Source organism: Vollenhovia emeryi, unplaced genomic scaffold (genome assembly GCF_000949405.1).
Source record: "Vollenhovia emeryi isolate VEMERY1.0 unplaced genomic scaffold, V.emery_V1.0 DF939150.1, whole genome shotgun sequence".
Taxonomy (NCBI): Eukaryota; Metazoa; Arthropoda; class Insecta; order Hymenoptera; family Formicidae; genus Vollenhovia; species Vollenhovia emeryi.
The window spans coordinates 1-12,393 of NW_011967216.1; the positions used below are offsets into that span (position 1 = coordinate 1).

The 12,393-nt window shown below is 32.4% G+C and overlaps 2 protein-coding genes across 6 annotated transcripts; one reads left to right on the top strand and one right to left on the bottom strand.

Moving 5' to 3' along the window:
* The first annotated feature begins 6 nt into the window (after window positions 1–6).
* Window positions 7–1,303, top strand: LOC105565584 (elongator complex protein 6). Of its 2 annotated transcripts, XM_012018886.1 has the most exons (3): window positions 20–83; window positions 210–237; window positions 330–1,303. In XM_012018886.1, the coding sequence occupies exon 3, from the start codon at window positions 336–338 to the stop codon at window positions 1,167–1,169; it is 834 nt and encodes a 277-aa protein (XP_011874276.1). In that variant the 5' UTR covers window positions 20–83; window positions 210–237; window positions 330–335; the 3' UTR covers window positions 1,170–1,303. The 2 variants fall into 2 exon arrangements, with proteins under 2 accessions (XP_011874275.1, XP_011874276.1); XM_012018885.1 differs by lacking the exon at window positions 210–237 and having other exon boundaries at window positions 7–83.
* Window positions 1,304–1,942: 639 nt separating this feature from the next.
* Window positions 1,943–11,645, bottom strand: LOC105565586 (kinesin-like protein KIF19). 4 transcript variants are annotated; one of them, XM_012018888.1, is made up of 8 exons: window positions 11,033–11,644; window positions 9,394–9,603; window positions 7,980–8,455; window positions 6,057–6,232; window positions 4,774–4,931; window positions 4,008–4,221; window positions 3,487–3,691; window positions 1,943–2,678 (listed from the first exon to the last, which is right to left on the bottom strand). In XM_012018888.1, the coding sequence occupies exons 1-8, from the start codon at window positions 11,174–11,176 to the stop codon at window positions 2,459–2,461; spliced, it is 1,803 nt and encodes a 600-aa protein (XP_011874278.1). In that variant the 5' UTR covers window positions 11,177–11,644; the 3' UTR covers window positions 1,943–2,458. The 4 variants fall into 4 exon arrangements, with proteins under 4 accessions (XP_011874278.1, XP_011874279.1, XP_011874280.1 ...); XM_012018889.1 differs by having other exon boundaries at window positions 1,943–2,606; window positions 11,033–11,643; XM_012018890.1 differs by having other exon boundaries at window positions 2,529–2,606; window positions 3,487–3,606.
* Between the last annotated feature and the right edge of the window lie 748 nt (window positions 11,646–12,393).

Sequence of the window (12,393 nt, forward strand, 5' to 3'; positions counted from 1 at the left end):
AGTGCAACTACTGGTTATACTGTGGTTACCGCGTCCAGTGGGCAGGAGCAGAAGAGCATTGTGTACCGCTGGCTTTACCTCAGGTACGTAAAATGTAGATAATCCTTAATGGAATAAGGTTTTGTTGATAATGTAGTTTGTTATTAAATTACATGTAGATTGTGATTAAAATGCATGTAATTTTTATAACATTTTTTATCACTTTATAGGTTATAAAAAAATAAGGCGTTTATAGATGTATGTACATACAATTCGGTGACCTAGTAGGTTAGACATTAGTTGTATTATTTTTGTGATACATATAATAATAATGTGCCCTTATTTTTCAGTTTACTATGGCTAGCTCAATGGAAACAGTGTGCAACATTCTTGGAATAGACAGAGTAAACATGGATGGTAAAACAATCTTGATTGAGGAACAACATGGTACCAACGCAAATTTCTTAGTAAATGCCATTTTATCACATACTTTGAAAAAGATGAACGCTGCTGTTTGCCTCGTTCTTTGTCATAATACTTTTAGTCACTATCACAACATTGGCATGAGATTTGGCTACAATCTTCTTGATCTAAAAGATAATGGCCAGATCACAGTTGTCGAGCCAATGAAAATTATAGCCAGTAATGTCACCGATATATGCAACGATTTCGTAGATAGAACGGAAACAATAATACCAGAAGTTACTTCTATGAAACGTATAGATATTGTACATAGGCTGTTTTCATGCGTTAAAGAAAAGTATGAAGAAGCAGCAAGGTTTACGGCACACAAATCTGTTGTCCTTATTATTGATGACATAAACCACTTCCTTGATCTCGGTCTTAGTGTCCGTGATACAATGTATTTTATAAGATATTTAAGATCATTTGTAGTATTGTATCCCACGTCACAGCTTTGTATTCTTGCACATGTGTATCAAGGAAATATGCAAACTTCGGACGCAGATACGGTTGCTAATGCCTTAAAACATATGGCACATCTGTGTGTCACTACACAACCATTTAAGACGGGACATTCCAGTGATGCATCTGGTAAACTAACTGTTTGTTGGAAAACGAATTCCATTAAATCTAAATTCCATTGGGCAGGAAAAGCAACACATCTGTTCAACTTGTCGGATTGGCAAGTCAAGATTTGCGCGCCTGGTGCTATGTCTGTCCTATCATAAGTGAACAGCTTTATAAGTAATATTGTCATATTCAGTTTTTGATGTAAAAGCTGATCGCCATAAATGTTTTTATGTAATTCTGATATTTGTATACTAAAACAGATTAAACAGCTCAAATCTGACAATCTTCTATATTTCTATTGTATTTTATTGCAATTATTTTTTCTTTTCTATTTTTCAATTTACTGTCTAAGAAAAACTGTAGTTAAAATTAACAAAAATTTTGGAGTCAACGAAAGACATACTGTGACAAGTTAAATGGAAAGGAGAAATAAATTCGATTTGTTTCGATTTATGCTATTAAATGCAAAATATTTTCAGTATTACCAATTAAAAATGAAATGCTGATTTCCTTAATTGACTCTTAATTAACGCTAGGCCGCATACATATGCATTGTTGTTGTACAGAACAACAAACCATGAGTATATACGCTTTACTACAGGAATATGTAGTCCAACTTACATAGGTACAAACACATTATACAATTTATTAATTGTTCTATTTAAGTTATTTTAAATCGACAAAAGTTCATGATATTAAAAATTCAAATTTTTGAACACAAATTTTTTAAATATATTTATAATAACCTCTCATTTATAATACTATATTTTATTTACATTTATCGACTGTAAATTATAATAGCTGTTTGTACGCAGTGAATGCAGCGGTAGATTGAACAGCTATGTACTATAATGGCCATTCGTACACAGAGATATGTCTGCGGGAAACTACTAAACCCATTAATAGTGAAAGGGTTAGTAAAAAACAACTTTGAGTGCATTTTGAAGATTCTAATAATTTTGGCGATAGAAAGACAGCAATTACAAAAGTATTCTAAACGTTAAAAATTAAGTTAAAAACCAAATATTATAATTATTTCTTCTCAAGTTATTGACAAAAATAGAATATAATAAGGATAAAACTCAAAGCTAAAATTACTTCCATTAAGCGCATTTAACATATTATTAATTCAGTTGTACATATCAATACACATTATACATGATTAACAAAACTAAGTTTTTAGGCCAAGCTAAAATTTAATCTTTATACCATTAGCGACAGACATATTTTTATATAAAAGTATATTTCCAATTTTTATATGTCCAGTAGCGAGTATAATACTAGCTATAAAAGTTATCGTGCTCTGAGATTCTTTCGCATAATTTTTTATTACAAAAACAAAGGTTGAACTATTAAGTTTGTCGCCAAAATTATCAGGATCATCTATGTATATTTAAATACAATATACAATATTTTGCATATCAATAATTATATAAACGAAATGTTCTCATTGATTTCGTAAGTTTGTCGCCGATATTGGCGGAAATAAGGCAGCCGGTGAAATTAACGGTTGCACTACTGGCCCCATCACGTGTTCCACTTCTTGCGGCTCTTGAATCGGTGGTAGCGGCGAATCCCAATCGGAATCCGTGGAACTGTTTCTCCAAATAATTCTTCTTTTTAATATGTATACATATATACATAGGTATGTACATACATTAGTTTCTCTGAGCGAGACGAGAATGTAATTTAGCATAATTTTGTTAATGGACTGGAGAACGAAAAAATATGGAAAATGGTCAACTACGAAGAAAATCGATAGGCCGCATAATAACCACGGTGAGTGACAGAAAGTATAGACGACGAGCAAAGAAGGATGCATAACGGGTGTTCTTAGAAATCATAAAAAAATTCACGCTCGCACGCGACCCAATGAGACTACAATGTTTGTAAAATGTTTTTTTATAGTTACTTTTTATTAATTATACATTGTCCAATGTGTTGTACTGAAATATTTATTAAATGAATATTAAATATTTATTTAACATTTTATTTTACATTAAAAATAAAAATGCAGAGAAATTATTTATTCAACGTATATTAAAAATTTACTTCATATTTATGTTGCATTAATAATTCATTTCAAATAATGATTTAAAGAAAATTTATTTAATGTTTATGTAGTCTTATATATTTAAGTATATTTAAATAATTTAAATAATGTTTTTCAAAAATTATGAAGAACATTTTACAAATATTATTTTTCCCAATGGGGATCCCCCGAGGCATATAAGAGTGATCGTTTCTGTCATTATTACATATTATCAATCTCACATTGTTGTGTTATACGTATCGATTTTTGTGGATAAAAGTTCGTGTTTCGTCGGTAAGAACAAAGTATTTTTGCACGAAGCACAGTTTAGTTTATTTGCTATAATAAGTAAGTGATTTTGTTTCATCGATAAGGGAGAGGTGCCTAATAATTAATATTAAAGAGAAAGACTGTTTAACAACAGCATATATAATTTTACTTACCTACTGGCTATTCTCAAATCACTACTAAGATTGTAAATGCCGAGTCTGCTGGATATGGGTGGTAACTTGCCGCGACTGAAGGATGACACGGTTGGTGACACGACGAGGTCGCCGAGGCTGCTACTGACATAAGTAGTGGCTTGGATCTCTTGTTGATACATGGCATAGAGATTTTGCAGATCGGGCGGAAGCGCCAAACGACCGTCTATTATTTAAATTCCCATAAATCAAATGAAAATGTTTAACTTTTATTTATACATGTCATGCAGAAAAATAGGCTCTAAAATTGTATTTATAGAACTGTATGTTTAATTAAATAAGTATGATGGATCTCTATACGTCATAGTGCAACTTCATGAAAAATATCGAACAAGTCAGTTGTATGTGATAAAGTTTTAAAATGAACACAACATATCATCATTTACTACCCAGTAAACATCAGCTAGAAGTTATATTGATTGTATGAAGACCATTCAAAGATAGGAACAATTAAGAACTGGAGGTCTGATTATGCTACTAACCTTCCATAATCCGTCGTTGCCTAGTAATAATCTCATCGGAAATTTGTCGCTGCCGATCGTAACGGAGCAGCAATAGCTCGCGACGTCTGAGTTCGTGCTGTTTGACTAGCCTTTCGCTCTGCAACATCATTTTGTCTGCCTCGAGCTCGTGAACTCGCAGCATCAACGCTAACAACTCACGCTCCTCATCCGAGTTGATGCGTGAGGGTAGTTGCTGGAGAAAATAGCATGGTGTTCTTGAGCAATAAGCTTTCTCTGAACGTACTCGATCGAAATTTCATTTTATTAAATGTTATCATTGAGTCTGTGTTGCCTGCACTTGTTGAACTTAAAATCTTCGTTTTCTATCTTTCCAACGCCAAATACATACACACATATTTATCTTATTGTAAAATACAGAAATGTTTAGTAATTTCAAGCAACACGAACAAGCCTATTGTTTCTATGGTTCTATAGGATAAACTGAGGCGAATTGGATCAGGATTGAAACTACATTTGTTACATTCCGATCGAAACTTATTATTCTGGTGCCCGAGTTACTTCATCTTTCTTCCTCCACTCCTAAAGCAAAAGCTATTGGGTGCACATTGTTTACAGTTTAGTATTAGTATTGAACAAAAAGTGATCCGATTTGCCTCGTCTACCCTATTGATATACTATACGATAAAGATCTGCGCTCTTATTCAGATCTTTATTCTTTCTATCTTTTAAATTTAGTTTTATTCAATAATATATGATTAAAATAATAATAATGGCAAAGTCTTACATCTTCGAGCGTAGCGCTGCACTTTCGGCAGGCTTCGAGTTCTTTTTCCGCAGCAGCGCGCATTTCGGCACATCTCTCCTGCTCTCTTGTGATTTCCGTCAGTTCTGCCCACGCTTGCTGCACGATTACGTCATCCTCCAGATCATCGTCTAAAAGATCTAAGCAGTCATAAAGATATTATCAGTTTTTTTTACTGCAAACAACTCAGCGAACTAATATAATACGTAATGCAGGGGCAGACTGAAGGAAATTCGCGAGAGTATGCATTATTTTTTCTAGTTTGCATGGCAACTTCTTACAATATAAGGTTGAATATCTTCTCTCTTTACAAGAGTAAAAATAATTATATGTATAAAATAAATACATTTCTCGGTAATAAGTGCACTTCTCATTTTTCTCTAAAAACACCAACCTCATTCTTAAAAAAAAATTCCTTTTTTGGAACGTACAGTATTATAATACATTAATTTTTTTCTTAAAGCGTCACATTTCTGAGATACACCATTCAAATTTTTTACAAAAATTAAAAAAATTTAAAGAGTCATGAATTCTCAAGTGAAAAAAGTCGTTTTTCGGGTTTTAACATTCGCGACTTTTTAAAATTAAAATTAAAATGTCAAAATAAAAATAAAAAATATTTCGACCCATATTTCAGGATGCTTGAAGAATGTTCAGTAAATTTTTTAACCTAGTACAACAAATAGTTTAGACATGGCAAGCATTTAAAGTTGCTGGCGAGGTTACTTCCACCAAACAGCACACAGTGGTTTAGAAATTGTTTCATAAATGTTTTCACGTAACGAATAATTATTCAGTATAGCGGAGTCATCTTGAATGACCTTGACAGTTATTAACGAAATAAGCTTAACGAATATGATTAAAATTATTTCTTGAAGCGAGATTCACTCCACGTTTCTCCCTGCTTTCAGGGAGAAAACGTCTCGCCTCAACACTGAAAAAAATTTCTGGTTGAATATGGACGAATCAGATAATTCCTTTAGGATTTACCAGAATTCCTTTAGGATTTACCAGAATTTCTGTAGGATTACAGGAATTCTGGTAAATCCTAAAGGAATTATCTGATTCGTCCATATTCAACCAGAAATTTTTTTCAGTGAAGAAACACTCATTCTACAATTATCGATATTTACCCCACCTTTCGCCCTGAAGGCAGGCGGAAACGTGGGGTGGATCTAATCAAAGTAATATAATACTTAATAACAAGTTTTAAATAATAATTAATAACACGATTTATATTATATAATAGCTTGATAGTCGCTTACCCACGTCGTCTATTTCGTCCACCTGGTAATCCGTGCTAGAGCGATGTGTACTGGAATCTCGTGATTTTCCGTATACTCTATTATTTCTTGATTCCCAGTGAGAGATTATGGAGTGCTGTTGTTCAGCAGCAATATTCAGGCTCAGAAGATTGCTGTCCAGTTCCATCAGCTTTCGCCTGCCGTATCATTTTAAATTTAAATTAAACGATTAAGGTCAGGGACATTTTTTAATTTCTGAAGGATTAGAAGACCAAGTTTGTTTTCTTTGAATTGATGATTCTGAAGAGGCATATTTCTATATTTATATTTGTTACTGACAAAATAGATAAAATAACGTAATGAATTTTATTGTATTTTGTAGATGGGGACAAAAATAATTAAAACAATCAAATATGTCGTATGATCGAACGATAATTTCTATGTCTTCCTTTATCTTTCTAGATAAAATATCAGTCATTTGAATAGTTCTCGGAGTGAACTACAAAAACAGCTCTCTTTATCATTTTATATTTTTCTTTTTTAACATAATCTCTATAATACATTTATATGAATGCAATTTAAGCCATGTATGCTTCTAGTTTGCACCGTGTGTTTAGGCCGCTATGTACACTTTATATTCAACCTATTCACGTACGTCTCGTGACGGCGTAAACAGTTGATAAACCATTTGATCTGGCTTGAGTCAGAGGCTCGATTCCTGAATTTATTTAAAAGAAAAATGTATACGAAAATTTTACTCTTACAAAAAAGTTGCAAATTGATTGGCTATTCGCATAGCTTTTCTATAGCCAATCGACTTACAACTTTTCTGCAAGAATAGAATTTTCGCACACGTATCTTTTTCGAATGAATTTGAGAATCGAGCCTCATGTTTCTTTTTTGCTTACCCTGATCTGACGCCGCATGATATAACGCATATAAACGCACGTGATCTAAGGATTACCAAACATTAAACAGATGACGTTCACGTGAAGACTTAATTTTTCACAATAATGAAGATTTAAAACTCGACCGATATGATTTAAATCAATAAGAAAGTCAATACGGTCTGGGGCCCGATTCTCGAAATTATTCGAAGAAGAAACGTATACGAACATTCTGCTCTGACAGAAAAGTTGCAAGTCGATTGGTTAAAGCCATGCGAATAGCCAATCGACTTGCAACTTTTCTGTAAGAGCAGAATTTTCGCATACGTTTCTTCTTTGAATAAATTCAAGAATCGAGCCCCTGAGCAAGATGTAGGTGGCCCCACGGTTTACCGTGTGAATTTTGATATACCGTTTCCAAAATATCCTGCTCGCCGAATACTTTCGGTTAACACATTTTTTTTGGTGGAACAGTAAAATTCACACACTTCTAAATCGATAAACGATGTAAATGTTTTGATGCTTACTAGAATTTTGTACAATCGCCCCCTCCCTCGTCACTAAAAAGAATTCTTAATTTTTATCTATGTTACCTTTATTCGACCCAAAAGTATTATAAGTTTAAATGGTGTAACCGTTTTATTGAAAACTTACTTTAGGTCAGGATATAGGCCAGGTTGCACGAACAAAACACGGTGTAAACCACTAACAATAAGCCGTTATCCCATTATAAAATTCCAATTTGTTAAGTAAAAAATCACACGTATATATTCATTCAAGGATCTATCAAATATTAATCTATTTGATAGAACAAATTGGAACTTATACGCGTTCATAGAAGGGTGAAATTTTCCAACGTATGACGTCTTTGTGTGACGACTATCTGTAATTCATTCCAAGAATTTTTTAAATAACCCCAGTTATTTAATGTTTTTAGAAATAGTTTTACACTATGTAATGTGTGAAATTTCACAAATACCAAAAATGCAGTAAATTCTATTTTACAATACTAGCAGACTTTGGATTTTTATGTAATATTGCATTCACACATACGCACCGCAGTCGCATTTGCTCCTTAAATGCGGAAATAATTTTCTCTCTTAACGATTTGAAATCGTTGCCACGCGTGTCATTTAAAGTTTCTTTCTCCGTCAGCCTCGGTCTCTCGCCCGTCATTTTATTCCGCAGGCGTGAGATCTCACTTTTCAGATCGCTGATTACATCACGGTACTGTGCAACATGTAAGTAACTGACGTCCAATACGTTTCGCTCGATCTTATTGGAGATCTTATTGGCGCGGTCCGCGTAAATCAGAGTGTTTTTACTCTCGTCGCGATGCGCGCTCATTGGTGACACGTGAACGATCATAACGGTACGGCAATTACCACTTAGAGCATCCTTCAGCAATCGGGTAAGTTTGGAATCGCGATAATTCACATATCGTGCTCCTCCAGACAGAGCATTGATGCAGTTACCCAACGCCAGAAGGGATCTATTGATATGCGCGCCTTCCTGCAGTCTTTTGCCTTTGTTCTATAATAACGAATTCAATTAAATTAATAGAGAGATTCCGATAATTTATTTAATACCATTGACTTGCGACATTTGACTCACGCCACGAACCATGGAATTCTTATTTTTGCAATTCGGCGTTATTAGAAATTCAAAATTGAATACCTCAGCACCCAAGTAGAGCGTATTAGTCGTGAAAACATCAAGATAACATCACTTTTTCATCATTTTTTATGCATCATGGTGACGTCAAAATAGTCCACCAAGAGTACCTATTTGTGACATCATTAAGGCATCAAAATGTTGTAAAAATGATCTTGTTTTACAAAGCAAAGTTAATGAAATATTATACATTGAAAATAAATTGAAGTAATATAAGATAAATATAATATATGACTGATTATGTAATCTGTAATAATATATTATTACACACGTCACGAATATCGTACAACAGCATGTCATAAATCAGTTATTGCAAAGTAAATCTTGATGTCGATCATTTTATGACTTAAAAGTCACCATTTTAATGTCACATTGACGTTTTTGTGATTAACTTGTTCTACTTGGGCACCTAATACAGTTAGCAGGATTTTACAAAACGTATTTTAAAGAATTTCCATTTTTCGAAATTTTATATCGCAATTGTCTGCAACAATTTGTTCAAAATGGCGGATGACAAAACGAGAGCATGCAAAATTGAAAAGTAATGGTTCGAATTTGCCACGGCACAGGGCGTGAGTCAAATGTCGCAAATTAATAACATAAGAAGCATATGATAGTACAGAAGATCGGCTCCTTAAATCAATGTTTTTTAAGGATTTATGCACATTTTTTATGAAGATAATTAAAAAAATCAATCTCGCTTGCTACTAAAATAAGTCAAAGGCACGAATTAATACAAAAATAATTGTAACACTCACAATTCTACACAATTTGAGAAAAAACGAGAAGAAAATTACCTTTGTTTGCTTAGCCCGTTCAGATCCGGCGAGGTCTATCATGAATAATCTCCCTTGTTTCATCTTGTTGCGCATATGTTGATCATCATCTTGACGATAGAATTGTTTAATAGTAACACTGAGAAGTGCATGACTTCGTGACGAAGTTTTATTGGCGGCAGTCGGCTCTACTGTCCTCGCTTTGTTACCTCTGTGTAACAACTGCATTACCTGTAAATATTAAATAAACCACTCAAGATCGTCCGACTTTAAACGAATGCAGTACAATTATACGACATAGGTCAAGATTGCCTACTCACATGTTTCTTTTTCTTATTACTAATTTTTTAATGGGGCGTGCATTTTTTTTAGTTATACTTATAATTATTTATAATTTAATCGAGAAGTTTTAAAAATAATTTTTTTCTATACATATTTTATTAAGTATGTTATAATGGTTCGGAAAAATAAGTTTTTAAAATATCCTTGCATATAATTTATGGTAAAATTATAATTTTTAACACAAATTCATCTCTAAAGAGATTTATAAAATTTATAAAAGTCAGATCAATATTTTTATCCGAAGAAAATATGTAAAAAAACATGATACTGTAAAATTAACATTTAAAGGAAATTACAACAATATTGAGTATGCATGCAACAATATAACTTTTCTCAATGCAGTGTATTTTAATATAATATTTTTAGAAATAATTTCACTATATTTAACAAAATGCGACACATATGTAAATTTGTCGAATCGCGGATTGCAACTTTTATCAAAGTAAGATTGTATAATCTTCCTATACAACTTTACGAAAATAACTAAATTGTACTGTTTCCTAGGAAGAATTTGTAATAATTATAAACGTTAGGACTGTTACTTTTGATAACTTCGAAGATTCGAAGCTTCGAAAGAATTCGGGACCCACCTGCTGGATTACCCTTGTACTTAACGATTCAAAGATGCCGCCTCTTTTACTTGAATTCGTTTTATGTTTAGTTTTACTTATTGAATTTACATGTAACAGTCACATTACAGCAACCATTAAGAGATTATCTTTTGTTAATGTAAGTCATTCCAACGTCACCTGCCCGTTGGCAACATATATATAGATAATTACGAGGTACGAAGCTGATTTTGATCACACGCTGCACACAACACATAACTATTTTATTCATATGTAAAGATAACATAATTGATATATACCTGCTCCATATTCTTTAAACAAATAATACATACTGCATGCTCTCAAAATCAGCATTATACATACATATACACTTTAATATGTAATAAAATGCATTAACAGACTGCTAAACGAATAAGTAACATTATATTATTTACTTCCACTGAAGATTAATCTCAAAGAAGATTAAAATGTTTGATTCTTACACTCTTTATTCAGTGATTAATAACTTCTTTTAGTGACTCTCTTTTCATTGTATTTTAATTATATTCACTTAGAATTTAATTTGTACGTGTTATTAATTTATTAGGTTCTATTGGCTTATTAACTGTGTTTAATTTATAAGTTTAATATTTCGCGAGTCTCTTCACTTCGGTTTATTTTAATTTTAAATTTAAATTAATAATATGATCATTTTTAATACACTTGCTTCTTAAACCCACTATTGTATATTATAGTAAATAATTAAATACCTCTTCTGTCGAATTGGTAGAGATTTCCGTCAATCCTGAGACTTGAACGTTGCGACCACGAGTATCGTCGCGTAGATCCAGATATCCCGAAGTAGGATTGAGAAGATCGCGAATGTTTTCATTGTAAATTTCCATATACGACATCGTCACCTATGACGGAATAAAAACGTTTAATAAGGGAGATTCATTAACGTTCCAAGCAAGTAATCTAAATAACATCTGTAATTGCGAAAAATAATTCTTAAGGCAGATAAAATTTATTTTTGATCAAGATAATGTCGAAATAATAGATAGATGTCTTAATTGTAAAACGTTACACCTGATAATATCTCGCATAATTCAACACATAAATTTTCTCCCTACTTATACATCTCGTAATTCATATTAAAGATCGTTGCACAAAAATTGCGAGTAGTAAACGTTGTAAATAATATAAATGTTTGAAAATAAATATAACATGAATGAGGATGCATTGCTGTACATTTCTTATCGTAGTCCCGTGCACGCGAGATACACGACTGCGTAATGTGATTATTACAAGTATATGCATAATGTGCTTATATTGTGCGTAAGCGGGTGAATATCATGATTCTTGTCAGAAATTTATGCAACCTTTATATGGACGTAAAAATGTATTTTCTTTGTTGGCTATTAATGCAAACTTTTTAATCGCGAGACAAGAAAATACCTGTGCAATGTTTCACGACTGAAACTAACTGGGTCAGAAAATAATTATTTATGCCACATAAATTTTTAGTGTATGATACACAATCTATTATTTAAATTTACCTAGAACAGCGCTTCGCGCGCGCCATTTGTTCTTAAGCATTGTAAATATTACTTTTAGCTATTATCACTCTTTCATTCTATTAACATTGTTTAAAAACAACTTCTTTTTATATACGACCTCTTTGACAGGAGTTAAAATTCAATTGCCACTGACAGCTAGCACGAAGTGAGACAGGCCAAACTATCCGAAATTCGCAAATAAAAATATTGTAGCAAGAATGTTATCGAAAAAATAAGTTAAAAAAGTATTGGCCATATTTCGAGCAGTATTTGTTTAGATAGGAAGGTTCAAAACTATACTTGGACCTTTAAAACTATACTGCTGGAAATGAAAAATGGCAAATACTTTTTAATTTATTTTTTTCGACAACTTTCTTGATATGGTATTTTAAATCGCGAATTTTGGAACACCCAGTATAATAAAAAAAGCTTTATATAGAATAAGTTTCAATACAACTTTTGATACAATTCATATACAATTTTTCTTTAATCTGATATATATAATATTTTTATAAGATTTGCATTCTCTTTCTCTCGATACGTAATAAAATATGATGATTATAAAAACACAC

What these genes read in the sequence shown, in the direction of transcription:
- LOC105565584 (XM_012018885.1), top strand. Translation starts at nt 336, where the DNA reads ATGGCTAGCTCAATGGAAACAGTGTGCAACATTCTTGGAATAGACAGA.
- LOC105565586 (XM_012018888.1), bottom strand. Translation starts at nt 11,176, where the DNA reads ATGTCGTATATGGAAATTTACAATGAAAACATTCGCGATCTTCTCAAT. An exon ending in GCAGCGCTACGCTCGAAGAT is followed by an intron (nt 4,222 to 4,773) that starts GTAAGACTTTGC and finishes TATTTTCTCCAG; the next exon opens with CAACTACCCTCACGCATCAA. An exon ending in GCAACGACGGATTATGGAAG is followed by an intron (nt 3,692 to 4,007) that starts GTTAGTAGCATA and finishes TTTAAATAATAG; the next exon opens with ACGGTCGTTTGGCGCTTCCG.